The 27,984-nt window shown below is 38.4% G+C and overlaps 3 protein-coding genes and 1 long non-coding RNA gene across 4 annotated transcripts; 3 read left to right on the forward strand and 1 right to left on the reverse strand.

Moving 5' to 3' along the window:
• Positions 1-652: 652 nt before the first annotated feature.
• Positions 653-21,673, reverse strand: LOC146484089 (medium-chain specific acyl-CoA dehydrogenase, mitochondrial-like). Its single transcript, XM_085105416.1, has 17 exons — positions 21,519-21,673; positions 17,212-17,244; positions 16,292-16,358; positions 15,536-15,633; positions 14,969-15,038; positions 13,571-13,671; positions 10,444-10,524; positions 9,897-9,974; positions 8,134-8,186; positions 7,448-7,550; positions 6,986-7,057; positions 6,258-6,326; positions 5,367-5,462; positions 3,395-3,487; positions 2,889-2,972; positions 2,607-2,678; positions 653-1,608 (listed from the first exon to the last, which is right to left on the reverse strand). The coding sequence occupies exons 1-17, from the start codon at positions 21,564-21,566 to the stop codon at positions 1,528-1,530; spliced, it is 1,299 nt and encodes a 432-aa protein (XP_084961542.1). The 5' UTR covers positions 21,567-21,673; the 3' UTR covers positions 653-1,527.
• On the forward strand, positions 21,621-23,644 carry LOC146484090 (uncharacterized). The gene is made up of 7 exons (XM_085105492.1): positions 21,621-21,866; positions 22,253-22,327; positions 22,464-22,529; positions 22,618-22,683; positions 22,768-22,833; positions 23,300-23,380; positions 23,543-23,644. The coding sequence occupies exons 1-7, from the start codon at positions 21,735-21,737 to the stop codon at positions 23,642-23,644; spliced, it is 588 nt and encodes a 195-aa protein (XP_084961618.1). The 5' UTR covers positions 21,621-21,734.
• A 1,009-nt stretch (positions 23,645-24,653) lies between these two features.
• On the forward strand, positions 24,654-26,626 carry LOC146484091 (uncharacterized). Its single transcript, XM_085105432.1, has 5 exons — positions 24,654-24,686; positions 24,871-24,936; positions 25,268-25,561; positions 26,127-26,297; positions 26,399-26,626. Exons 3-5 carry the CDS (start codon positions 25,277-25,279, stop codon positions 26,486-26,488), a joined length of 546 nt encoding a protein of 181 aa, XP_084961558.1. The 5' UTR covers positions 24,654-24,686; positions 24,871-24,936; positions 25,268-25,276; the 3' UTR covers positions 26,489-26,626.
• On the forward strand, positions 26,624-27,963 carry LOC146484092 (uncharacterized). The gene is made up of 4 exons (XR_014863726.1): positions 26,624-26,655; positions 26,965-27,067; positions 27,183-27,227; positions 27,516-27,963. It is a non-coding gene; the product is annotated as an uncharacterized LOC146484092 (long non-coding RNA).
• Positions 27,964-27,984: the final 21 nt, after the last annotated feature.

A 27,984-nucleotide genomic window follows, 5' to 3' on the forward strand; every position in this document is an offset into this window, starting at 1 on the left:
ATGTCGCACTAAAGGTATTGTCTGTGGTGAAGTGTTTTGACTAGCCAGCCACGCTTTGTTAGTAATGCCATGTGTCATGTGAGGTTCGGCCTGTGATATTTACCGTATGACAGCTCTCACTCTAGTTCTCTGAACTCTACACTCCATTTTGATTGCATGGTTATCTCATTTCAAGGTTGCTTGAGTTTAAAGAGACTTCTATGAAGGCATGAGAAGCTGACTTTTTTTTATCATTGTAAACTATTGTCCCACCCGCTTTATTGTTTGCAGTCTACGTTTGGTTCGTTTACAGAGCTTTTCCTCGTTTTCTTAATTTTCCACGTACTCGCGAACGTCCTATAGGAAATCTATAGAACTCCTGAGAAAAAGCTGAAAATAATACGAAAATAAAGCCTTGGTGTGTCCTGGTCGGTTTAAACGTTTTTTTAAACGCTTTCCCTCAGCTAAGCACGAAGACTCGAACCCGGGCCATGATGGTATGTGGGAGTTTAGGCGCAGTCATCTATCGAGAGGCCTGGGACCAAATTGTAAAGTTCGAAGTTATGGCTGGGTGATCTCCGAAGTAAACTCGCGCTCATACCACGCGATGTCCAGTAATCGCGCCTTAGTTATTCCAAATGGCCACCTCTTGAAGAAAAGACACGAACAAAACTTAAAAGTAATCAAATTTTTATTCATGCTTTACTCATAACAGATGTGAAGGCTTACTGTGCAAATCATGAGCGACAAGAATAATCTAACCAACCGCGGGCAGAACGCGGTCACCGTGATCAAAACGCGACATGCGTTCGGTCACCACCGATTCCCACCTTAAAAAACAAACTCTGCAAAGCGGTGAATTGTGGAGTCCTCCACTGTAAAAACAAAACTGAAGAATACTTCTGAAAAATTACGCTTTTTAAGCCGGGTGCCCGTTCAATAGTTTTCCGGCGTGAAATTCAGTTTGCCCTGAGTATTTCTAATATTAGCATGTTCTCTTTTCTTTACACTTGGACCACGTGATCAGAACAGAGTAAGATTTAACAGGCATGTAAGTAAATCTACTAGTTATTGTTTACGTATTCTGTTGATATTTACAATGGACAAAATATGCATCTTTCCTCTTAGGCAAATACATTACAGTGGTAGTCAATAAGTTGATTTGCAGTGGATGTTGACCACCAAACACTCACTCCGTTTAAAAATCCAATGTATAGTTCAGAGGCGGTCCCCATATTAGTTTTAACTGAAAAAAAATGTGAGCAATGCTTGGCTTAACAGAGCGGACACTTTTCCCCGATACAATGCTACTACAATGCCGAAATCTCTTCAAAAAACGAAATCACCAGATAATTTTTTCGAGACAAAAAACCAAAGATGTTGTCTCAATCCAAGGCCAGAACTAAGACGACAAGGGATGTGATACCGGACACCTCAGCGTAAGACAAGAGCTTTGAATTCATCAAAGCATGTCAGTTTAAAAATTGGAAAGAGTTCTTACCAAAACACTATTTCATAAATGAGTTATATCGTTCAGTTTTTTTTTTTCTACATTGTTGTCATCTTGGCCTTTTCTATCAGCTCCCGTCCGATTATCATCCGTTGAATTTGCGCTGTACCTTCGTAGATCTGAAAGAAATGGACGAACGCGAGAGTTTGAATAAACTGAAGAAAAAAGGGTTGTACTCGAGAAAACAACGGGGATATGGGAGAAGGTGATCGAAAGATCCCACCCCTCCCCCAAACAATTCCAGTGGCTTGTTAACTGGCCATTTCCGAGTTGTTTTGAACCTCAGTATGAAAGCGAGGCTAAGTGCAAAGCTTTTTAAAAAATGAGTTGTTTGCATTGGAATTAAAGCTAATTTTCCCAAAACTATGCGCGAAGCCTCCCTTTCATAATGAGGTTAAAAGCAACTCGGAAATGGCCTATTTATGAGCCACCGAGCCCTGCCCCTATCACTGAGATTCTTGTTTCGTTCAGTCCCATTTATGTCATTATCGCTGAGAAAATCCTCATGAAGAAAAGATAATCAAGTATTGCCGATAACGACGACGACAGGCGCCGACGGCCGACGACGGTGATGGTCGGCTGTGGATATTTCAAGTATTTCTACATTTCACAAGACCACGTATGATCCCGCTCCCTAGCACCAAGGCTCTGATATCGAGTTTGTAGCCTTACGATGACGTAGCGCATAGATCAGCTCTCTGGCTAGGCTACTTAGCTGGCGTTTTTGTTGAGGATTGGTGGCGAGCGGCGGAGCCGCGAGAAGAATGGGGACGAAAAAGGGAAAAATCTCGTCCTCATTCTTCTCCCGGCGCCGCCGCATGCCACCGAACCCCCACAAACCGCCAGCTACGCAACCTTCTCTCTTGCGCGCGTTAATTATCGTCAGTTACGCATCTTCCGCGCTTCGCTTAAGGTAAAACCAGCTTCTTCTTTCTTTGCAAGTATTTGGTTGTGCACCGGTGAAGCAAGAACAACAACAAACAAGGGTTCGCCACGTGTACCACTATACCACTTCCTACTTTCTTGGAAAAACTTCAATACTGAAGCGCGCAAAGAGCGGGGCCTTCGTTCTTTTTGATCTAACGGATTTCGAACCCTCTGCTCACACAAGGCTCACCTGGAAGATCTTCGCATCTCTCATCAATTTCTCCACAGGGTAGTCACAGTTGAATCCATTTCCACCGAAAATCTGCAAACCAGAAAATGAAAAAAAAAAAAACACAGTTATAATTCTAACTCCCACTATTTTAGGTGGCTTCCCCCCCCCTCCAACGTCGGGGAAGGAATCCGGGACGAGCCCAATGAGCGTCTGCGTAAGAGGCTACTTCTTCGTCCGATCGAACCGAATTTTTGGCCTCATATATGCGTCCCGGATTTCAGCTTTTATACAAGAACTTACTTGAACGGCGTCTGTGGCGCACTTGTTAGCGACATCTCCGGCCAAACACTTGGCGATGGACGCAAAGTAAGTGTTGCGGCGGCCCTAGAAAAAAAAAACACAAACACATTGGAGCTTTCGCGACTTAATTAGTTTTTCCACAGCGCTAACACTAAAAGGATAGACAGATCTTTGTATCTTTTCCCTGGCTTGTTCGTTCGTTTATTTGTTCGTTTGTTTGTTTGTTTGTTGAGTGATTGACTGGTTGTGTGTTTTCGCAAACTTTTACATTTTTTTTTTTCAAGATAACGATTAAAGTTAATAAGCCCCCGGCTTCTATATAGGCTTCCTAGCCTTTAACCCTTTTAATATTGTAAATAGTTAAGTATGAACATTGTAATAGTAAGAATATTGTGTGTCGTCTATAATGTATTTATGTTGTATTTTTTTGGTTAATGGCAAATAAACGAATGAATAAACGAATGAAGGGTTTGTTAGCATAAAGGTACAGGTAGGTTCGTACTAACCTGATCTACCTCCCAGGCGGCCCGATAAGTCGCCAGACGAGCAGTCTCCACACCGATCGCCATATCAGCTAACATAAAGCTCACAGCCTGATGCTAATGTACAGAATAAAACAAACAAGAAATATCGTATGAGGGCGGTAATCAAGCAGCTAGCTATTAACCCGTGTGTTAAGCGCAGTTCAGTTTAAGGGGGCGATACCCCTGAACGTAGCAAGGTTAAACAAGATTCAGTCCTGTTTCAGCCTTGTCTAGGTATCTCTTCGAGGTTTCATTCGACGCAAAAGGCCATCATAACTTTGCCGTAGATTCAAAAATGCCATCATGATTTTTGGATTGCTTATAAAGAGGAAAAGGGAGAGGGAGATAAACGAATTTTAAAAATAGAGATAAAAAGATTTAGGGCCTCTTCATATGAGCCCGGTAACAGGGCTGGCCCGGTAAGCGGGACGAATTTCGTCTTCTGTTCATACGGGAAATTTAATCCCAGTTACCGAGATGAAAAATGTCCAAAAGGCCCCCCAAATACCCGTGGAACCGCGTTCCGACTTGTCAGCTACCTTACAAGCCATTCGCAGTTGAAAATGTTTCGTCCCGGTCAGTCCCGGTATCCAGGCTGGAGTGTTCATATGGGAAAAAAATTCCAGCTCGGTTACCGAGATCTCGGTAACCGGGCCAGCCCGCCTTCTCATATAAACACATCGACATTTTTGTAAAGAAAAGAGTGGCGAGGCGAGATCTCGGAAACCGAGCCAGCCCGGTCGACCGGGCTCATATGAAAAGGCCCTTAATGTAATTAAAGGCTAACTATTAACAGATGGACACCAAAACACTTGGCTTTCAAGCTGGAGTGTTCTGGGGTGGTGGCGGACTGTCGGGTGGTGTTAACGTCCTTTTATCACGTACGTTTTCAAACACAATCGCGTGCCCGTATAAAGCGCGTTAATTGCTCTCTGATTGTTTTCAACCATTTAGAAATCTGGGTCCTGTTGTTCGAAAGCCGATTAACGTTATTCCACCGTAGTTTTTACCTCGCTCGTCGCTCGTAACCTGCGTAACAAACGTTTCCGTTGGGGGTTTCGTGCGTTTTTCGCTCTTACAGAAACGTCTGCGTCAACAATGAGGGACAAAAATCCTTTGGAAGAGTCTTTGTTGATTAGTAATTAAACTCGAACCGTAGTTAACGTCAACCCAGGATTGGCTTAAGCGTGCATTGAACAACTAGGACCTGGTTTTTGCGGGGAGCAAGTTGTTTCTAGGATCTCGGTGAAGCCATATGCAATAGGCCATTTCTGAGTTGCTGTGAACCTCACCATGAAAGAGAGGCTAAGTGCAAAACTTTTCATATGAAAATTAGTTTTGTTTGCATAGGAATGAAAAACTAACGTTCATAACAAAAACTTTGCACTTAGCCTCGCTTTCATAATGAGGTTCACAGCAACTCGGAAATGGTCTATTGCAGCGCGCCGCAAAAAAAGATTGACAATTTTAATTACAATGAAAAATACCCGACACGTTCCGCGTTTTAATCCGAGAATAACTTTCACTAATCTGGAACTAACCACATCATTCGTTTCAAACTTGCAAAGTTGAACTGATTATTGTAATCTTTCAACAGTAGCCTCATTTGAAAATCTCATTTGAACTCTCGAATGTCGATTGGATTACATGATAATATTAGAACCTAATATGGAAGTGGAACTGAAGCTCTCGACAGAAATGTGCTCTGTGGTGTTTACGAACCAGGTAAAGCACTTTCTATCCTTACCAGAGAAGATATTGTAAGTTTATACCATCAAGTGAAATATCGTGGGATATTTCGTCGAAAAAGCCAGACGAAGGTAAAGTTGCTGAACCAAAATAGCGCCAACTTGCTAAACTCTAACAACTTCGCAACTCGTACTTTGTAACATCAAGAAGGACGTTTCTTCGAGGAAATTCCACACCGAACAACCTGCATGGATTTAAAGCATACCTGGACTATGGGTCTTCCCATCGTTTTTCTCTCCATTGAATACTTGGTAGCTTCTTCTAAAGCTCTTTGAGCAAGACCAACAGCGCTCGCGGCAACCTGATAAACGGAGAAACAGAACAAGTTTTCTTGTTGATGCTGTTCTATTTTTTTCTTTTTTTTGTCGCTTACGTACAGCATGGACTTATTTCGTCGCGAACGAAGTTCATAAATGTTAAGCTCGGTTATGAATAAGAAAGCTGTATTATATTTTTCAATATTTCACGAGCATATAACAAAGTTAAAATCTAAGTCCCGACTAGAATCGAGCCCAGGACCTTCCGTACACCGGTCAGCTGCTCTAACAACTGAGCTGCTGGGAGACTGGTAAAGAATCAGACGGTCAGGCTTATGCGTGCACGCTGAAACAATACACCTTTCTAATACTCATGGAATTTTCGGTGTAGTTTTAGTTTGAAAGTTGATGAATTTGAGGATTGTGGGATTTAAGGGTACAGAAATAAAGCCAATTTGTTAAGTGATAAAAGTTGCAAGAATCGTTGCCTAGTGTAAAATGTTCTGTAAATAAACACGTCTCGCAAATCGCTGCGAGGAGTATAAGTCGGTTCCACCTCGTGCAACAATGACTGTAACTAGTCAGTATAGCACCCGTTGATTATTTCTGGGTCACGAGTTTTCAAAGAGGTTTCACATGTATTAAGCGTTGTTCAAAAACAGGGCAGAAAGCCCCATACTACAGACATGCATGTATGAATGTGGTTAGACTATTGCGGAAACGTTCATACACGCGGTGCTGGCAAGTTTAAAATCCATATCTATAGCTGTACTCCGCTGTATAAGTGAATAAGCCTGCAATCAGGCAGCACAAAATAAACACTGTACAAACGCCCTTACCGGAGGACGCGTCTTGTCAAATGCTCCCATAGCAATCTTGAATCCCATGCCTTCTTTACCAAGAACATTCTAACAAATGTAACACGCAATTGATAAGTAACTAACGCACGGCGCAAAGGACTACAAAAATATTTAGTCTGCGAACGGTGCGTCTTAAGAAAGTCTCGCGTGGAAATTACACGGGTGTGCCGCACTCCAGCCACACTGAAACGCGACACATGGGTAGGGCGCGCCTCCTAACAAGCGCGTCACGTTTCTACGACGCATGCAATGTTCGCGCACGGTTGCGTGTTTATCTCGCCAGCCAATCCAAAGAGGGCTACAAGCAGTCCACTACAAAACAGGCCAAATTTTCACGCGCGGTTGCGTGTTCATTTCGCCAGCCAATCCCAAGAGGGCTGCTAGCAATCGACTACATAACAGGCTCTATTTTCGCGCGCGGTTGCGTGTTCACCTCGCCAGCCAATTCAAAGTGCTATTTTCCCGTGAGTTAGTTCGGCATAAAAAAGCGTTAACGCTACCTGTATCTTCTCTCGCTTCATAAGTTTTATTTGACAAGTTAACATGTATCTCTTCTTGTGATGTGTCGACAAGATTCGTGTCTGTTTGTGAACTGGTTACGTTTTGTTGTACCCGATACAACTGAAGGGATGTGGTGAAACTTCTGGAAGAAAACTTTGCTTTAAGTCAAAAACGAAGAAAATAATATTAATTACTACCCAGCTAACCTCTTTAGGAATAACAACGTCCTCAAATGTTATGCCGCGAGTATCGGACGCTCTCTGACCCATGTTCCATTCCTACCAGGGAAAATGAAAGAAGGAATACACCAAATAAATATTATGCATAGATACAATAAAAAGTTCATTTCATTTTTGCGAATTGTTTTTGCCAGTTTTCAATCCATTTCAATTCTGGCCATCTGTGGCCAAAGATAACTAACCCTAATTTATGTGTGGTAGTAGGGTTATTGTTAACCAAACTGAACTGTTATTTTAATGATTGACCGTCGATACAAATATGTTTTTTAGCTATTCAAATTGTAGTCTCCCTCGCAGCCGTTTTTTGGCTGTCACGCAGCGCTCCCCCCAAAAGAAGCTTCTTTTGGGGGGAGCGTTGCGTGACAGCCAAAAAACGGCTGCGAGGGATACTATTCAAATTGACACTAAAAATATTGTAGGTGACAGTACCTTTCGTCCAACTGTGATTCCAGGTGTGTCGGCTTCTACTACGAATCCTGTAAAGCCTTTACCAGCAGGAGCATCTGGATCAGTTCGTGCAAGGAGAAAATACCTACATGTAATCAAACACAAATAACATTAAGGCCGGTGCCTACTTTTGTTACTGCGCATACGTTCTGCGCATCTCGAGATACTCGGATTTCCTATGAGAAAACAGGGATATTTTTGCGCGGTTTAAAACTATGCGTAGAAAGCAGAACTGAGCAAGTTCTCTTGGTATCCAAAAAGAAAACTGGGGGCAACCATGCATTTTTCAGAGATAATAAAGTTTCAATTTGGAAAAAAACGCCTTACATTCCTTTATATTTTACAGCTTTTTAGAATTATCGTTGCTTAGTTATCTCTAAAAAATGCATGGTTACCCCCAATTTTCTTTTTGGATTCCAACAGCCCTTGCTAAGATGTGCTTTTCCCGCATAGTCATAAAACGCGCATAAATATTTCTGTATTAGTAGGCACCGTCCTTAAACACTGGCACCATATAATTCCTCAGCAAGACTGACTACAGTTCCTAACTTCACTTTTCAGGGATTTGCCTTCTTGATTATACAATTTTATTTTCACTAAACAATTAGAGGACCTAATTAAGTTTTCTCCAGTGCTGGGAAAAATACGCAGTAGATGCGAACACTCACCAGTTAGCGACACCTCCGTTTGTTATCCACATCTTTTGACCATTGACAACATACTGAATGAAACAGAAAAAACAACACTTTAAAGAATCAGTTTAACATATAGAGGGCAGACATGTTTACAGTCAACTCTCGCCTTGAAGACACCTCGCTATTACGGAAACACCGATAATACGGACACAGCTAAATCACGGCAAAGCTATATCACAGACGTTTGACTGAATATATAAAATTTCGCTATTAAGGACCCTAACTCTCGGTTCCGAGGGTGTCCGCAATAAAGGGAGTTGACGGTACATGTATGTCAGCACCGATTTTTGGTGGCAGTTATAAACTCACAAAAATTTCACAGGGACTGAGCTACAGTACATGTACAACGCTTGAAAGCCGCTTGTACTATTGGATAAACTGTTTAACAAATCAAGACTTTGATCACAAAGAGTCCTTGTACACGTGTACCCTTGCCTACATTATAATACTTTTCCTACACCAGCTCCACTCCTGTTATAACAGGGACTTTCATATCAGAGTAACAGTTCGAGATTGAGTACGAGTACGACTTTCAGATTTCAAATCAATCACATCTAACTAAAATAATTATCTGTACAAGATTACACTAAAAGCTATAAACTATTTTTTATTAACTAACACTAAATTAGATCGAACTTAAATGCATGATTTAAAAGAGCTGAGAGTGGGCTGTGTCTTAGCGCTCAAAGGCAAGTTGATCCAGAGAACAGAACCGCGATATTGATAACTTCCTTTTCCTGCTTCAGTACTTGGTCTAGGAACGAAAAGGTTGCATTTTGAATTTTTAAGATTATGTTAGTGAACACTGGACGTGGCTATAGGATATAGGATGTAAAGATGATATTTTAATTTCAGTTCAGTTCGGTTTATTGTTTTGCCATAAGTTGTACAATAGCAAGAAAAAAACTAATAATTTAAACACTAATGACGAGGAAGCCCAAGGGAAGCCACCGGGCTTACATGTATAAGGAATGGACCAAAATCGATGACAGAACTACCGTAAATCTTAAGGTGATTCCGCTGAAATAGAAAGAGTATTTAAAATTGTCTAAGACTTGGTCCAGTTCATTACTATGTTATGAGCATTACAAAAATGCAATAAAAAATGGGGGTCACCGTGCTCGTGTTTGTGCAACCTGGATGGCTATTATAGTAAATAGATGACCTACGAGGTTTATATTATTTAGGAACGCTAGTAATCAGAAAAGGGAACTATCGTTTCTAGAAAAATTAATTTCTTGCATTAAAATATCGAAGCAGTTCAACAAAATTTACTTTCATCTTACACAACAATCTATTTTCATTGAACTGGAATTAAAGTTATGAATGAAATTAAAGATTTTGCTGCGTGTGCACGTAAGCAGCACTACCTAAATACGTGCTTTTTAAAGCATTCAAATAAAAATATCTCAAAGTAGAGTATTAAACTTTTCTTTAAATCGCGATGTATAGTGGTCATTAAAAAATGGGGGTCACCGTGCTCGTTTAGAAGAAAAGGACCATTTATTTTCCTGCCGAGCTTAACCTCAGGGAAATCCCGTAATGTTGTGTGCGCGCGCGCGCTCGTGCGCGCGCTAAATGACGCGAAAAATTATGCGCAGCAAGGATGCGCAATGCATTTCGATGGAATCACCTTAATTTAAACGAGTCAGAGAATGATTATGGAGAGCCTTAAAGAGAAATGTCTCTGATGTAAATCTAAAACGCTTTACTACACTGCAGAAACACTTTCATACCACATCTCCTTTCTTTTCAGCTCGGGTTTTAATTCCTGCCACATCAGAACCTGCCCCTGGCTCTGTCACACAGTATGCCTGGAAAGTAACACAATCTCACTTACTACAGTGTAACAAAGGCACCTGGATGTGTCACACATACGTCTAAAAGAAACAAAACATCAGTAAAGATAATGACACCTGGATGTGTCACACAATGTATCTAAAAGTAACAGTTTTAATGTCTTATCCGCTGCTTTGTACTTCGTTTCGTGAGAAACATGGAAATCTTGCCTATAAGGTTTTTATTGCAAATGAACTGCAAAGTAGAGGCCATAGCACCAACGTTTCCTGAGCAAATTAAAAGCCACATGCATAAACAGTTCAGTGAGTCAAGTTATGGGCTTCCATGGACAAGCTACATGTATAAATGTGTCTTCAAAAATAAACCAATTTCCTGATCATTGCTAAATTGGTCATAAAATGCTATCAATGTCTAAAGTTAGGCTTTTTGAGGCCTACATATTTTTGAATAGCCTGAGCAATAAAATAAGATCTTGATACATACTGCCATCAAAGGTTCTTCCATCATACGTCCAAGGAACTTCTTCTGTTGTTCATTGTTGCCAGCTAAGATTAGTGGCATTTCCTGGGGAGAGTTTGTTGAATTTAGTAAAGAGAATTACAGTCAATATTGTTATATACCTAGACTTTCACTCAACAAAACAAGCACTGTGATTGGTTGATTCTTGGTCACGTGTCCCAATCAAATACAAATGTATCCTGACCGGGATACAATTCCGCAGTTGTTGCTCTCTCAGCTGTTTGTTTGTTTTGCTGTGATTGTTGAAGGGAAAGTCTAAATATATAACAAAGCACTTAGTGCATGGTCCCTTGGGAAACTAGTTAGTTTTGTTTTCCCTTGAGTCCTGCTTTTCCTCAGGACTCTCGGGAAAACAAAACTAACTGTTTTCCTCAGGTCCATACAATAAGTGTATAATATAACATCGCTAAGAAGCCACATGTTATTAAAGTTCTAGGGAAACAAACTTAATTTAAGAAACAATTATTTAGGGAATGAAGTATTTAATGAAATTATAATTCCAGCTAAACAATCTTCAAAGCGCTTCATTTACAACAACTAACCACAGTGGAGCAATCTTTCTTCTCTACGGAAGCAGTATGGCTAGCAGCAGCTTGAACAAGCCCTAAACCACAGACCTATATGGTTTTCTGATTCAAAACATGATATAACTAAGCCCAGTGTAGTACAGTCTTAGACTAGCCACTAAACCATTGAGCCTCAATCCATGTACAGTCAAATGACAGATGGGAATGAAACAGTTTACCTTTGGCTTTAGCCAAGACAACATCTGTCTCGTCAATTTCCGTTAAGCTTTATTTTAGTTTTCAGAGCAGTTTTGAGTATCATAAAACCATAACCATATACCTGCCAACTCTAATGCGTTATACGTGAGTCTCACACCTGTGGACTGCAGGGTTGTCGCTAAGCGACGGCTGCCGGCGAAATTAGCCAGCTGGGAAAGAGGTCATCGCCGGCTGAATTTTGGGTGGCAAACACTCGGTTAAAAGGGCAATGAACAGTTCTTTAGTTACCCACTAGCAATTGTTCGATTTAGAATAATATATTTTAAGTGAAAAGGTTGAATAAACTCCTGACTACCTTGAGTTTCGATGCCATAAAGTAATTGAAATAAAGTCTTGTTTTGAGAACTAGTTTACCGTGTCCTCTTTCCGTTTTCTGCGTCCGCCATCTTGTCAACACGAAGCTTGGTAGCCCCGATTAGCCCCCGCATTCAAGGCGTTGCGAAAGATTGGGAACGAGTTTGTTACCAGGTATTTGTGTCAGATCGGAGAAAGAAGAAGTCTCTCTCTGTAGCATGACAGAGAAAAAAAAACATGAAGGAACTTCTTCGTAATGTTTTAATACAGTTTTTAATTGGCTAAATTTTATTGTTTATAACATGTTTATGCTCATGAATAGCAAGAAGAACTGGGCAAACGGAGGAACAAAAGAAACCAAAAACCAGAAAGTCAAACGTAAACGGTCTGCCGAGTGCTCGCCGGCAAAAACGAAAGAACGAGAAATCGAGTGAACGAACCCGCGAAACTGGATGAACAGCTGAACGACCGAGTGGACAGCTCTTTCGTTTGCAGTTCTAAGCATTTATAAGAATCGATTTTCTGGTATTCTAGTGCAAACTTAAAAGCACTTAATCTTCGGAACGAATGGAAAGCGATGTAGCTTTCGTTCTCATTACTAAGTAAATATTGAAAATCTTACGCACGTATTTTCATTTTTAATGTTAGAGTATACACGGCATTCATGTTAGATTAGATTAGTTGTAGTTAGGTTTTGAATTTTGTTTAGGAGAGTTAGGTTATTTCTAATTTTTATACTCCTGATGGATTTTACCGTGTTTAAATAAAGAACTATTCTAGTGAGCTCACCAAAAAGGGAATTAAGAAAACAGCATAGATTGACGAAATGTAGTAAAACAAAGCACTGTCTGCTCAGAAGGTCTGTCATTCTACTTAGGGGCACAGTGAACAGACCTGGTAGAGAGTTCAAGGAACGCCAAACAGCAAAAACCACACGAAGGAAATATGGAAACGTCAAAGCGAGGGAGAAATTTTTGAATAGTAAATTCAGGGTGAATCTCTGTACCACACGTTTCAAACTGCGGCACCACAGCTGACCTTCTCTTTAATGGTTGTTTCTTTTTGCATAAAAGAGCCCCTAGATTTCACCAGAGTGCACCAAATTGAATTAAAATTTTCAAAATTTCCTGGGGAGGTCCCCCATACCCGGACTGAAGACATCAATCTCACACAGCGAGGACAATTTCTCACGCCTAAGTCACAAATCCAGACGAGTTGTTCTAAAAAAGCGTCATTTCATTTCAGATTTTGTTATGTATTATTTCTTTGCTCTTTATAACAAACTCAAAAGCTTTCAAATGTCTCAATCCATTTGAATTGTAAGTGTACAGAATATCTTCGGACTTTTTCGGCAACCTTCAAAACTCTTCGGAAAATCGTCGGAAATCTTTTCGGAAGTGGCTCGGACATTTTAAGAAATCCCGGTCATGACAAAACAAAAATCTCAGAAAAAGATGGCAGGTATATAACTACATGTAAGGTACTCTGACCAAACAAAACAACCAATCAGAACCCAAAGAAAATTCATAAACCAGGTGCCAAGTGCAGGAAAACATGCGACCAAGTCATGATTTGTTTGGTTTAAATCCTCTTTGGTTCAGAAAGTGGCACCAGTTTTGCCGTCCAATCACAGACCATAGTATAGTATAACCAAAACAAATGATGTAAATGAACATTTCTGAGTTTCTTTGATCCTCATTATGAAAGCAAAGCTAAGTGCAAAGTTATTACTACGTAAATTAGCTTTCAATCATAAGCAAACAAAACTAATCTTTAAATGAAAAGCTTTGCACTTAGCCTCATTTTCATAAGGAGGTTCACAGTAACTCTGAAATGGCCAATTACTCTTGACACTCAATCGAAAACTGTTTTTTTATTTGAGTTAATTTTGTTAATTTAAGTTTGTTTGTTGCATGACCACTGACCATCTTGTAGGATTTATCTTTTAAAATAAACAGAAGGAGGACATGTAAAATAAGGTAAAAGTACATAACATTCAAGATCTGACTTACTGCCAAAGAATTAGCTTCAATAGCAACTTGAATGCCAGTGCAACCATAAGCTAACTCTTCTGTCACAACACATCCATCAAGGACACCCAATCCAGGACCACCTAAAGACATTGTTGTAACAAACAGAAAATAGAAAAAGGAAGAACATTATTACATGAGTGTACTATATTACATAAACTTGACAAAGCATTTTATAAAACATTTGAGATAGTACGCGCACTCTCATTGGTTGATAGGCGTGTTTAGATGAGAGGTATGTAAACACGGTTGTGACGTCACGCTTTCTGTGTCTCCCAGCACAATTTGAAAACATTTCATAGCTTTCACAAGACTTGCAAAGTAATTTTAAGTACAACTGTTAAGCAAATGGAGAAAAATTTCCCAAATTTTGACCAGGCTTGCTTATCTCCTACCCCCTGAGGCTGAGGAGAAAAAAGCAAAAGAAAGAAGAACCACAGCACTTTGCCTGCCTCGATGATCGTTAGCTAGACAACCTCGTCAAGGGAGCTCAGCGAAGACAACAAAAAATGCAAAAAATACATGTACGCAGTAAACATTTTTCAAGGTAATTTTTGCATCTGAGTACTTACCACAATAAAATTCTCTTAAAGACATTTTTTATTCAAAAAATGTACACAAAAACGAACGCAAATGTTTTAAATCAAACTTTATATGGCTGGTTGTCGTGTTTTGCCTGTATATAAATTTGTATAAAATGTATTTTCTCTGAGACATTCTCAGCATAAAAATCTACTGTTAAGATTACTATTTCCAGCCACAACATCACCAATCTGGGTCCGCTATGATTCTCAACCATGTTCTAAGGCTGCCAAACTGGGCAAGTTCACATAACTTTCACGAGCAACCAAACACAGTGACATTCATTGTCGGCTTCAATGAACTCCTCATCTTGAAGTACTTTCCTTACAGTCATAAATTTTGAACATTTCCTCTAGTTTTCACCGAAGGTTTGGAATTTTCCTGTAAGATTTACAAGGATTCAAACCTGAAATCACCGTTTGCTACACAAGGCTGCTGACGCCTGCCACAAATTTAAACTTGAGTTTGACTTTAAAACGCAAATTTTGATTGGTTCATGTGTTGTCAGATGCGCAGTTTTATTTCCTAGTAGCAAATATGATTAACAACTGTACTGAGAACATCTATTTTAATCAAGAAATAAATAAACACAATTTCCCTTCATTTGTCAAATTATTTTTCTAGAAATATTTTATTAAAGCAATAGAGGACTTTTTTCCCATGTTCACACAGCCCATCTAAACACTCGGGGGATGGGAGAATTCTCAAAAGTTATGCAAAGCACCAAACCCCCTCATGTTTAGATGGGGCTACATGTATGTAAACACGGAAAATGTCCTCTATTGCTTAGATACATACCACAGCGCTCTGGTACATGACCATTTATCAATCCAAGAGGGTGAGCCTTCTTAATGATTTCCCAAGGATACTGCAAAATGAACATGATAGTTCTTAGCTCACGATCAAAGACCTGGCGCAGTGGACAAATGATATAATCATTTAACAGCCTTAAGTTAGAATCCAAAGTTTCTTCAAATAAATAAATATAAAGCTTGCCACTCACTTCTAAAACTGTATATATATATTTTTTTGTACGCATCACTTTTAAATTTTCCACTTCCTTTGTGAGTAAAATTGAATGAGAAAACTGGTGTATTTAGAAAGTTAACTACAGTATGTGTAAAAATAATTATTACAAGCACTAAACTGTTATCTAGAACTGAAAACACTAAGAAGAATGGACTCAGAATTAAACAGAGAAACACTTGTCTAATAAATTTATTGTCCAAAGTACAGTAGGTTAGGACATCCTTTGCCCTAAAAGTGCATGTGCATTCTGAATAGGAGCAGACTAACAGCACATAATGTTCCGTGTATTTCACATCTGAGTAATGATTAAAGTTTAGTGACTGAACATCAGCTAACCTCGCCAGTTTGATCATGGTGAGCAGCAACAGGGACAATTTCCTCGCGGCAGAACTTCCTGGCCATATCACGCAGCTGCTGCAACTCTTCAGACAACTCTTTGAAATGAAGATTAAAAGATTCAGAAATATAAATTTCTCACTGTCCTGTTAACTTACAAAATCAGATGTAGGGATTCCCTCGCCCCATTTTCTCTCATGCTTCTGGTGAGCTGTGACTGTTCTAACAACAATGATTATTACAAGTAACAATTAAAAACTTTTGCCGATGTCACACAAATTGCAGTTTTGTGTGTTGCTCATAAAACTGAAAATCACCTTCACAGATCAACTTAGCTTATCATATCAGATTTAATAAAATTACAGATGCCAAAGTTTCCTTAAAATCCCTTGCAAACTTGGGAATTACGACAACCCAAGTTCACTGAGGATTTAATGATTAGAAATTATTTTTACACAGAAAATCAAAATGTTCTGATTTTTTTATGTTTGGAAGCACAAAAATCGAGAGGGTTGGCAGGTACGCAATTGTATTGTGCTGTAACACAGAGGCCTGTGGTGTGTAATCTGCTGTAATTTTGCCTCAAGTGCAACAGGATGTGGCAATCCCCAAGCTCTCATGTTATTCACAGGTAGTACACTGTATATATCAGGTCAGTAATTACTTAATATGTTCAATTTCAAGGCTATTAATAAAACAAGGTACATTAATAGTGTGATTGTCTTGCATAACACCCTGAAAACAGCTTTTCCTTACCAAAATTTAGGCCAGAATTAAATGACGATGACTCCAGCTGTATGGCCTCTGTACTGAACTTGGACTTCTGCAAAAAACAACAACAACCAACAATACAAAGTAATCCTGAGAAACACAATGTTTACACTTTGAAATGCCACAACTATGTAGTTTATCACAGGTACAGTTCTGGATGTTCTGCTAGCCCCTCTGACAATTTTTAGGGGTTATTTATACATCTAGTACAAGAGTCATTTCCTCCTGTGATAATTTTCTTGCAAGCAACAGCTTCACCTGAGAAAAAGTAATTTTTCCCACTTTTTACATGATGACAAATGGGTCACAAAATTTCATCCAGGCATGAGCAAATGAAAAACATTCTCTCATCCCATCAAGTAAATGCAAGATGTCTCTGAGTAATATATTTTTTCCCAGGACGGGAGGAAAGTCATTCTTATTTCAATCTAGAATGAATTCATTTTATAACATAGCCTAGGCCATAAACAACTCCTCTCCCAGCCCAACTCTTTCCTGGCAAAGAATGAGGCCTGTTGAAATACATCTAGTAATGCAAGAATCTATAGAACATTATTTCAAATTACTGACTTGACAGTTTAAAAGAGATCAACAAACAAATGTTGTTACAATCCCATGTATACCAGAACAGGTAGACAAATAAAATCTGACTATAGACGTATATCACAATGTGTAGTTCACGAAAATATCTGTTCCTCCCAAAAGAGGGATTTTCTGTAAGACCCAACACCCTTCTGGAAATTTCAATGGACCTTAATAATTCTTTTACATCTTTTGGTCTGTTTTGCCGATCCCCCTGTCTCCACCCCACCATCCTGGAATTTCTAACCCCTTCTGTAGGGAGGGGGGGATACCAACAGGTATTGTCTGGAACTACACAATAATAAAATGGAAACAAATCTTACTAGAGCTGTCACTCCAGCAGAAAAAGTCCCTTTCTGAAAAACAAAGCAAACAAACAAACAAAACTTTGGATCAGGATCAACAGTAGATTTAAGTACAATACATACATACTGTAAACTGACATTGACTTACAGTTGTACAGTGTATGAACATTAAAAAAATATACACTAAATATTAATGTTTAGTTTTAAATGCTATTGACAATCTTGGAAAATAGTAACACTGTACCATAGTGAACATATTCAAAAATTGATACCAATACAACAGACCCCCTCTCCACCGGTTAATATTAATAATTAACCTATAATTTTGTTTTTACGGCTACAAATATTTATGCAGCCATAATACGTAAAAGAACTTGTTAATCTGCTCAACCCGCTAAATGTAACAACATTCTTTTACAGCCTGGTGATAGTTGTATTATTTTATTAGGGTTCCACTGGAGGACACTTTTAACAGGGCTTCTGATATTATGCGATGTTGCGATTTCGCATAATTGACCTAAAATTGCAACAAATCGCATAATTCATGAAAAATCGCAGAATTTGTACAAAATCGCACAATTTAAGAAAAAAAGAGCAAAAATCTCGCTTTATGTTAAGTTCTCTGATAATTTAAGCGTTATCTCAAGGAGTGTTTTCTTTCAAAAGGTGTCAAAAACCGCCTGGAAGCGTTTGTTTGTTGATTAAGCGAACAAACAGGCGTTCTATGCTTCATTTTACATGCTGGGGACCTGGTGATGGTTTTCAATGTTAAACAAGTGTTCATTGGCCCAGAATGAACAATCCTTTAATCTTAACACACCAATCACAATCATTGATATATTTTCAAGATGTCATTTGATCCCTTCACACTTGCGATGTAGGCATTGGCGTGAAAACTGCTTGATAGTCGCTTGCAATATGTAGTTATTTTGTTTTAACTGAAACAAACATCCTCATTATGGATAAGTTTGTTGTTAAAACGCCGAGCATTACAACGCAGGAGAAAAAAAAAGATCACACCTTACTGTTAATATTTCGGCAAAAGACAGGGCAAGAAAGTACCAGAAGGAACATTCCATGTGGTAGACTGTTGTTTACCCTTCGAGCAGTGTTTCCTTCGATCTTCCTAAATGTTTTGCTCTTCGTGCAACATAGTGGTTGATCATCTTCGAAAGTTTGTGGTTGACAAGCACATTGAAGCTGAGTCACACAAGCGGAACGCGGAAAAAAATGTGGGTGGGAAGCAACCAACGCTGACTTGACCAAATTAAGTCTTAGCAATATCTGATTTTCGATAATTTGAAATGGGGCAACAAATTATTTATTTCAACTGTTTCTTCATTTCTCTGCGCTCTTATTGCTTCTTGAACAGCAAAAAATGGACTGTGCTCCTCTTAGACCTAATAAAACAAGGTTAAATTAGCTTAAACGAAATCGCATAATTTGTCGCATAATTGACCATTCTTGCCGCATAATGAGACTTAAAAGTGCCGCATAAATTCCAAATTTTTTCCGCACCCTTTCAGAAGCCCTGTTTTAAGGTTACCGGATATCTTCGAGAGTCATTTTTTGCCAAAATACAATGTAAATTTTGAGGCCAAATTAAACATTTCTAGTCTCGCTTCATTTTCAAAAAAAAAAAATTACAAATCTTGAGGCGTGCGCGAATTATCAACAACAAAGTTTTTTCAAATGAAACTCTATCACCCGCCAGAGTGCTATAACCCAATTAAAATGTGTCAGCATCAGGGCTTCCCATGATGTTTTTCGCGGTAAAACATCCGGAGTCGTTCATTTCATATCGCCTCTCTTCCTTTTGTTTATGTTTGCAACTTGCGTAGCGCATAAGCCCAGATACAATAATCGATACATGTATATCGATTTCTTTGAGGCCCTTTCCCTCCCCACATATTGCACTCAACGCTGGTCCCCAGGTTGCGGGTGAAAATATCTCCATCAAACCTGCAAAGCAGAAAAACTCGGATATTGAACTGCAAGCTTGCGACGGCAATTTATTTGCATGGACAGTGGTATATATAAATAGTCCTTCAACGTACCCCAGTGACCGCATTTCTACCTGCAGCTATTCTTTCGGATCAATGGGGGCCACTGCAGTTTTCCTTTTCTTCGAAGAATTTTTTCTGCCCGCCATTTCGCGAGGAAATTGCGAGTAATTGCGCGAGAAATTCTGACTGGTAATAGAACTGCCGTCATGTACTCAACTCTTCCGGCGCAACACCAGTAATCTCAGGGGAATCAGCAGTAGGTCTCCTGTAATTCTATTGGCTTTTGATGTTGGCGGCATCCACAGTGTTGAAATATGAAGCAGCAAGGGCATGAAATGTTTGTAAACCTCTAGAAGCGAAAAAACCTGTGTGCTAATTTATACGATACAAGGATTTGACGGATTGCCTTGAAATTTGGCCCGAATATTCCCAAGACACCGAACAAAAAAAAAACTGTGTGAGGGATTTCCGTTTTGTAAAGTTGATCTTCCGCAATGGCCTTCGTCGTAAAATGTATTGATGAGTTTTTGATCGTCAAAATTGACAGTAAAATTGCGAAGCAACCAATAGGAATATCGAAAAAGCCACACACAGTTTTGAAGATTAATGCCTTGTGATTGATACGATGCAGTAGTTTTGATTCTGCGGTCGAATTCCATACCCGATAAATTCGCTCAAAGAGACATCGGTCATTTTGGGCTTTTGGGACGCACTCTCCTTACGGCTAGAAAAAATCAAAGCGAAATAATTTTTACCGGATAGTACATTTCATAAGCTTTGTACTGATATATAGTTTATGGTTGTTGCATTTAGGACAGCGCGCAAATATTTTTTTTCCCGAAGGTCACCCGCGAAGGTATCCCGTAACGTTAATAGTAATTTTCACTGTTTAAGAAACGCTTGCTGTCCATTTTATTTAAAAATAAATTTCTTGACTGAAATTTTACCTTTAACCTGATTCATTATACCTTTGCCACAAGAGATACATTGACATGTACTGAAAACACATGCACAGAAAAAAGACGCCATATTATAAATTATATATACAAGTGTTTGTGCACAGTGGCCCAGAGAAAGCTAGTGTTTAGAAATCGGATGATACACTCTTTTAAGTGTTTGATATGACTAATAGCCTCTCAAACCATTAATCATTCTTGGAAAAATTCAAAGCAAAATTTCACCAAATTTGATGATAAGTAAGATCACTTTTCTAAACCTCTTTCATGCTAGTGATTTCCTTTGCTTTTTCTTCATGAATTTATTCATAAGTTTGACAAGGTATAAATGAAAGTCACTGTAATTATTGTAACAACTATTTCACAAAATAATGTTAATTGCAGCAAGGGAATATCAACTCTCCACATTAAATATTCCGTTAGTGAGATGGTGCTTTATAGTGAGATAGTGCTTTTCAGTTAGTGAGATAGTGCTTTATAAAATGAAAAGAGAAAATGTAAAAGTTTATTTTATATAGGTTTTTATTTAGTTTAATTAAAGATGCAAAGTCAAACCGCCACATCACATTGATAATTAGCCTCCTCTGGAAATACTGATGTAAGCTTATGTACAAAACATGGATAGCAGACTGATCCCAACGGCGGAGGTAAAATAAGCAACAAAAGCTAGAATAACTGAAATACAATGTATATTTGTTTTGAAAAAAAAAAAACAAATTCTTGCCCAATATTTCAGTTTGCAATACAAACCTTCCTCGGGCGCTGAATGAAAATTAAAAGTGAGAAAACTTTCTCACTTTTCTTTTTTATTCAGCCCCCGAGAAAGGTTTGTATTGCAAACCTAAATATGGGGCAATTTTTCTTTTTCTAACTAAATATATTTCAGTTATTGTAGCCTTTGTTGCTTATTTCATCAAGCTCGTCATCTCTGCCGTTGGGATCAGTCTACCGTCCATATTTTGTATTTGAAATAATTTGCTGATCCAGGTCTACAAGTGATTCAGCACCACTCATCGGTTTGTCGCTGAGGAATTGCAGATTTTATTGTAAGTTTATGTAATTGACGTCACGTATGATATATTAACGTAAGACAACATAATCACGCAACAAATGAGAACGGTACATTATGAGGCTACAAAACAGAGATTTTTCAGAGTCGTATAACTGAAATACTACCAATGAGTTCCAACGCTTAATTTAATCGTCCTTTAATAATCCATGTGTAAAGTTTAGTAAAGGACTTAAGTCTTATAATTACGTAAGGATAAACTTTACATTTTGTCCTCAACTTAAGCTTATTTCTACGTTAATATACACTGTGGAGATAACATAAAGAGAGGATTTTCTAAACGTATTGTCGTACCTGAAGGCCAAGACCAACATGACGTCGAAGCAGACTCAAAAAAGCCATGTTCCTGGTTAAAAGGCTGTTTTAAAATCCAAAAATGTAGCTTGAGCAAAGTTCAATGTTCACAAACGAAAGTAATCTAATCAGAGACGATGAGAGACTGGTACCAAACAAAAGATATACCGCTGACCGACCGCTTACCACAATCTTCACGGCGGCCAAGATTCCAAAATGGCGGCTGAAACGACAACAGATATCAAGGATGCGGAAGGAAATTCATTTGCTGAGGAAAGCCAGAGCGCATTTGCAGATGGCCTGATGCAAATATTTAAACCAGCAGTTGAGGAGCTTGACGACAAAGTTGTAAGCGTGACTGTACTGTCAGGTTATGTTGTGATCAAATGCTCACATAATTCAAGCAGAATCAGGTTGTTATTAGCAGTGGGAATCCCCTCTGCTACATTGTTGCTTGACACGTTAATAAAGTTATTATTTAAATTATTATTATTATTATCATTATCATTATCATTATCATTATCATTATCATTATCATTATCATTATCGTTATTATTATTATTATTATTATTATTATTATTATTATTATTATTATTATTATTATTATTACTATTATTATTAATATTATGAAAAGGTAAACATGTCAAATTGGGTGTGCTTCTTTACAATTATACCCTGCGGCTGAAAACTTCACGGTCCACAATTAACTGTTGTTTTCTGCTCTTCTGTTGTAGAACATAGACATGCTTAAGGAAAAAATAACTCAAATAGAAGGGCCCATGCTAATGGCAACTTTGGGAGGTGATAGTGTGAGTAAAAACGTTTCTTTCTCTATTACCTAGGTTTGCGTAATCAGATGGGATAACTTTTTGCGGTTGGTTCAAGAGATGCACTAGATCAAATTAACAGATAGCACTAATAAGGCAAAAATGTGTTCACCTGCAGGTGGAGGAGCCGGAAGGGGAAGTCAAGAAAGCGAGATTCACTGAACCACGTGGACAAAATGTGAAGGTAGAGACATGAGACCAAAAAACGTTTTTTTCTCAACGCCCTGATTTTTTGTTTTTCATTTGCTTATTATTTTTTCTTTCTTTTATAGGCTGAAAAGAAGGGCTCTCGCTTGTTAGAAAAACGAAAGCATGAAAGCATAACCAGAACGGTTGAGGTGAATGAGTTACTGGTTTGGGCCTTGTTAGCATTAGTGTCCTTGCCCGTTCATACTTCTCATTCTGTTTTCTTTGTCACGAAGGTGAAGTCCAAAAAGTTTAACCTCTTGCTAGAGGATGTAAGTTGTGTCCCAGGAGGTTCCACCAAGGTAAATTCCTGTACAGGGGTATTTGAGTATTTCCTATCTATTTTGACTACTTACAGACCATATGTAGAAGAACGTAAAATATCGTGACTGAACTAAAGCTGAACAAATTTTCTTAATTTAACAAGTACTCTTTCATGTTTTTGAAAAGTTCTTTAAGGTTTTCGTTTCTTTACGAATCCATTCAATGAATATGGGATGTTTTTTTTTTTTTCACTTTCAAATCGCCGTTCCTTTTCTAAGAAAACACCTACTTTTGATGGTGATCACGTAAGAAGGTGAAATCCCTGTAGTACAGCACATGGGAGTTGTCCTTTTTCGGAGTTTACAGCAATTTGTTATCTTTTTCTTTTAGTCATTTTCTTGGCAAGACGACGCGTTTGACATTATAAGGTTTTATGGTAAAAACAAGGGTACAGCAAATAACTTTTTTAAGCCTTAACTTTTTTTTTAACCTTTTTTATCAAAGGAATCTCCTGATTATAAGAAAAAGGAAGAAGATGACGGTGAAAGCCCTGTTTACTTGCAAGAGGATACCCAAAGCGAACATGTAAGAAAGGCCAATTGTTGTAAACAACTTCCCCGTTGGCTAGTTTTGCAGTGTTAATGTCCTAGTTGTAAGGGTTCTTAATACTTTGTACTACGCTTAATGTGATAAAAAATTGCAACAAATGGAATTTTCCTTTTTGAAACTCGCTCTTTTTTCCCAAAGGAATTGGCGGAAAATATCGATTGTGGAGTTGATGCTGATGAACTTCAAACAGGGCTTCTGATGGGGTGCGGAAAAAAATTGGAAATTATGCGGCACTTTTAAGTCTCATTATGCGGCAAGAAAGGTCTATTATGTGGCAAATTATGCGATTTCATTTAAGCTAATTTAACCTTGTTTTATTAGATCTAAGAGGAGCACAATCCATTTCTTGCTGTTCAAGAAGCAATTAGAGCACGAAGAAATGAAGAAACAGCTGAAATAAATCATTTGTTACCTCATTTCAAATTATTGAAAATCAGATATTGCTAATTTGGTCAAGTCAGCGTTTGTTGCTTCCCACCCGCATTTTTTTCCGCATTCTGCTTGTGTGACTCAGCTTCAATGTGCTTGTCAACCACAAACTTTCGAAGATGATCAACCACTATGTTGCACGAAGAGCAAAACATCTAGGAAGATCGAAGGAGACACTGCTCGAAGGGTAAACAACAGAGCATCGTCAACATCAAACCTTCCTTCGGGTACTTTCTTGCCCTTTCTTTTGCCGAAATATTTACAGGAAGGTGCGATCTTTTTTTTCTCCTGCGAAGAAGCGCTCGGCGTTTTAACAACAAACTTATCCATAATGAGGATGTTTGTTTCAATTAAAACAAAATAACTACATATTGCAAGCGACTATCAAGCAGTTTTCACGCCAATACCTACATCGCAAGTATGAAGGGATCAAATGACATCTTAAAAATATATCAATGATTGTGATTGATGTATTTACATAAAAGGATTGTTTATTCCGGGCCAATGATCACTTGTTTAATATTGAAAATCGGCACCAGGTCCCCAGCATGTAAAATGAAGCATAGAACGCCTGTTTGTTCGCTTAATCAACAACGAACGCTTCCAGGTGATTTTTGACGCCTTTTGAAAGAAAAAACTCCTTGAGATAACGCTTAAATTATCGGAGAACTTAACATAAAGTGAGATTTTTGCTCTTTTTGTCTTAAATTATGCGATTTTGTACAAATTCTGCGATTTTTCATGAATTATGCGATTTGTTGCGATTTTAGGTCAATTATGCGAAATCGCAACATCGCATAATATCAGAAGCCCTGTTCAAAGTTTCGTGCACGACGACTGCACACCAAAGCACGTAAGAAGGGCCAATTATTCTAATAAAATTTGTAGTAGAATTGTTTTTCATTTTAATTTAAATGTCAGAATCTCTTTTACTTGCCTACTAAATGTGTGTTTTTAATGTTTTGCGAGTAAGGTTCATTTCAATTGAAGCAACAAATTGAATTGTGAAACTCACTTTTTTACCCCATAAATTCCAAGAATCGGAGAGGGATGTACATGGCAGTGATAGCGAGGATGGAGCCTCTACAAAACGAGCGAGAAAGGTAACTTGAAAGGATCCCAGAATCAATTGGTATATGATTCAAATGAACCTTTGTGATTGGATGGCCATCGGTGGCTTCTTCTTTTTCCTTTCACACAAGGCACCTATGATAGTCGCACCTGTAATGTGACATAATTTAGTAAGCTTTTTTTTTTTTTTTACCATTATAAGAAGTGTATCATTTGCCGTTAATGTACCATCTGTGACTGTGGGCAAAAACTCTTAGTTTAAGGAAACCTCTGCTATTCTCAAAAATAAACAATTGAAAACATCTTTCAAGTTGATCAAATTCCTTGAGTTTCATGAATCGCTTGAATGTTTGGTTTTTATAGGACTGTGAAATGACGCTCGAGCAGTGGGTGGCAGTATATTTCCCAAACAAGTTCTACGTTGGCAGAATAACCAAGTTCAACCACGATGGGAATGTAATTGTTAGATTTCATGACCAGCGTCCGAACGACAAGTTCGAATACAGAAAGGACGTCGAAGAAGTGGATAAAAATTGGATATTTTATCGTGATGTGAAGGTCTTTTTGGAAGGTAAAAAGTCCTTCGTGATAAAAGATATGGAGATTCTCCGCAAAAAATATGCAGAGTTCAGGAAGAACTGCCTCTGTAGAGCAAAGGTAAGGTGCAAAGGTGGCGTAATAGTTTTGGCTTTCAACAAACGCTTATTATGCACTCCGAAGTGAAGACACCCTTATTGAAGTTAGTTCTCCTATCAGTATAAATAGCTACGTAAAGCCGTTGCAATCCAAGTTATGTCAGTAAAAGAATGGGCCTGAAATATCCCCTCTTTGTCCGCAACTTTTTCTCACGAAGAAGAATTGCGTTGCGTGGCAAGTTTCAGCAAACGCAATCTTTGCAAATAGCGGCTTTCCTTATGGGAAATCTTCATGACCAGTACCTTGCGTTCGACCCTGAGAGACTGAAGTGTACTTCATCTGAAAAGTTCATCTAGGTCTTACATTTCTAAGTTGTTCCAGTGCCCCAAAGCTGTAACACTTTACATTTTAATAAACGTTAATTTTAACGAGTGACGTCATGTTAATCCCAAGTGACTGACAGCGTTAGAGTACAGCAGACATACATTGCAAAGAAAGATCATGTTCCGTAAATGCTGCTTTACTAAGCACTTCATGCGATTGCAATTACACTGCATTGATTGCATACACTCACATATCCCTCCAGGTGGATTCAATGTGGGATTTAAAGAGGCACGCCGACTTCGAGGAGGAAATTGGAGACGTCGGCATCACAATAGGGGACTTAAAAACCCTGCAGTGTACCTTCTCAGAAGAAGATGAAGCAGTCCTGAAACGTTACAAGTCCGGTTTTACTGCTGGCTGGTTAAACGACGAGGTATGTGCATTTCATGCCAAATCTTAGTCAAAGGTGGGGAACGTTCAGTGGGTTTTTCGGCAGTTATAATAACACGGTTTTTTTTGTTAATTTTTCTTTAGGTCATAAACGCTATCCTCAAAATTATAGAAACTTTAGGGAAGAAGCAGGTACAATGCATCGTCAATTTATGTAGATTCGTGGTAAATTGATTTTAAAAATTTTCTTAAGGCAAACAGAAATACTGCCTAACGTACAGCAAAGTAGGGCATTTTGTTATGAACCGAGTATGATTTGTAAACGATCTCATTGGATTTTAACTGGGTAAAAAGGTTTTGTGTACAACTACTTATTTGCCCTCATTCTTTAGCAACATCAGGTATGTTTTTGGAATGAAGAATTATAATTCTAGTGAATAAGAAATTAGCGCTAATGGATGAAAGTTACTGTAACACGGTATAAACGCTCTACTTAGGTATTAAGAATTAAGCATGTGAAAGGGCAACAATTGGCTGTACAGACTTGCTTAAGAGCTTGCTGTCGTACTCAGTTGAACAGAATTAAACCAATAAACTAACTGGCAAAGGATAGTCCATTAATAATGAATCGTACACTTAACTCCAACTGGGGCAAGGGCAAAAAAGCCATCTAGATGGTTTGAAACAATCATATAAATTATGCTCCCCAGGAATTTTTTTTCCGCGCACGGGATTCGAAAGGAATTGAAGACAATTCTTAAAAGAAGCCCCAAGCGAGAAGACTACAATAGTTGTGGAGTATTCATGCTTGAGGTGAGTGAAAAGCTGTTACAGGTATGAACTCGGCATTGTATGTACCTTAAACCTTTATTTCACAACTCAGCATAACGGCAAGTAAATGTAATTTCACCGTTGTTTTTTTTATCAGAATGCAAAACGTTTGGTTGAAGGAAGGCCACTGGATTTTCGACAGGTATGAAATTTTAAGAATTTGATCGTCAACTGAAGTTAGTATGCTGTAAAGTGTAATAAAAATTACCGTATAGTTTTCAACTCGTTTCAGGACTTAGAATTGCTTTTCTCGAGTGGCATACATAAAGGAAGTAGTGCGCCACCTCCCCCCCCCCCCCCCAAAAAAAAAAAAATCCCACCAAATTGTCTTAAATTTGAAAAGTTTAAGAAATTTGCTGTTAAATTTGCTACTTTATTTGATGATTCTTTCTTCCTTTTAATTATAATCTATTTATGCTATTTTGTGCAGGAAGATGTAAATGATCTGCGGTATGAGATTGCCTTTGCCCTGTTGGAAAACAACAAAGAAGTGACGGGAAGCATCTAATTACGCTTTTGGACTATTCAAGTTGACATTACTCGAGAAACTCGGTGTCACCGATTTAGACATTCGTTACAAACGTGCACATTTTTCAAGGTGATTGTTAGTTTGTAGATGAAGCGAACTACCATAAGTCTCAGGCTTCTGTACCAAACAGATAAGTTTATTGCTTTTAACAAGCCGGTAAGTGTTTACTTGATACACAGTAAGGTTATACATGAAGAAATTACTTACACGGTATTCACTATTGTCAGACTTGCTATTGATGATATTCGTGCAAGGACTAATAAGGTTTTGAAATATACGATAATACGTGTAATGAGGTATAAATACACTAATTCAGTTAGAATAAAATTGGATAGTATAATCATCATCAGTAAAGCATTTTCAGTTAATG

This window comes from Pavona decussata, unplaced genomic scaffold (assembly GCF_977016875.1).
Source record: "Pavona decussata unplaced genomic scaffold, jaPavDecu1.1 SCAFFOLD_37, whole genome shotgun sequence".
Taxonomy (NCBI): Eukaryota; Metazoa; Cnidaria; class Anthozoa; order Scleractinia; family Agariciidae; genus Pavona; species Pavona decussata.

Coding starts and splice junctions, on each gene's coding strand:
- LOC146484091 (XM_085105432.1), top strand. CDS start 25,277: ATGACGCTCGAGCAGTGGGTGGCAGTATATTTCCCAAACAAGTTCTAC. Junction 25,562..26,126: donor ACTGCCTCTGTAGAGCAAAG/GTAAGGTGCAAA, acceptor ATATCCCTCCAG/GTGGATTCAATGTGGGATTT. Junction 26,298..26,398: donor CTGGCTGGTTAAACGACGAG/GTATGTGCATTT, acceptor ATTTTTCTTTAG/GTCATAAACGCTATCCTCAA.
- LOC146484089 (XM_085105416.1), bottom strand. CDS start 21,566: ATGGCTTTTTTGAGTCTGCTTCGACGTCATGTTGGTCTTGGCCTTCAG. Junction 17,245..21,518: donor ATGTTGGTCTTGGCCTTCAG/GTACGACAATAC, acceptor TTTGTTTTTCAG/AAAGGGACTTTTTCTGCTGG. Junction 15,634..16,291: donor TAATTCTGGCCTAAATTTTG/GTAAGGAAAAGC, acceptor TTCATTTCAAAG/AGTTGTCTGAAGAGTTGCAG.
- LOC146484090 (XM_085105492.1), top strand. CDS start 21,735: ATGGCGGCTGAAACGACAACAGATATCAAGGATGCGGAAGGAAATTCA. Junction 21,867..22,252: donor AGGAGCTTGACGACAAAGTT/GTAAGCGTGACT, acceptor CTTCTGTTGTAG/AACATAGACATGCTTAAGGA. Junction 22,834..23,299: donor TCCCAGGAGGTTCCACCAAG/GTAAATTCCTGT, acceptor TTTTTATCAAAG/GAATCTCCTGATTATAAGAA.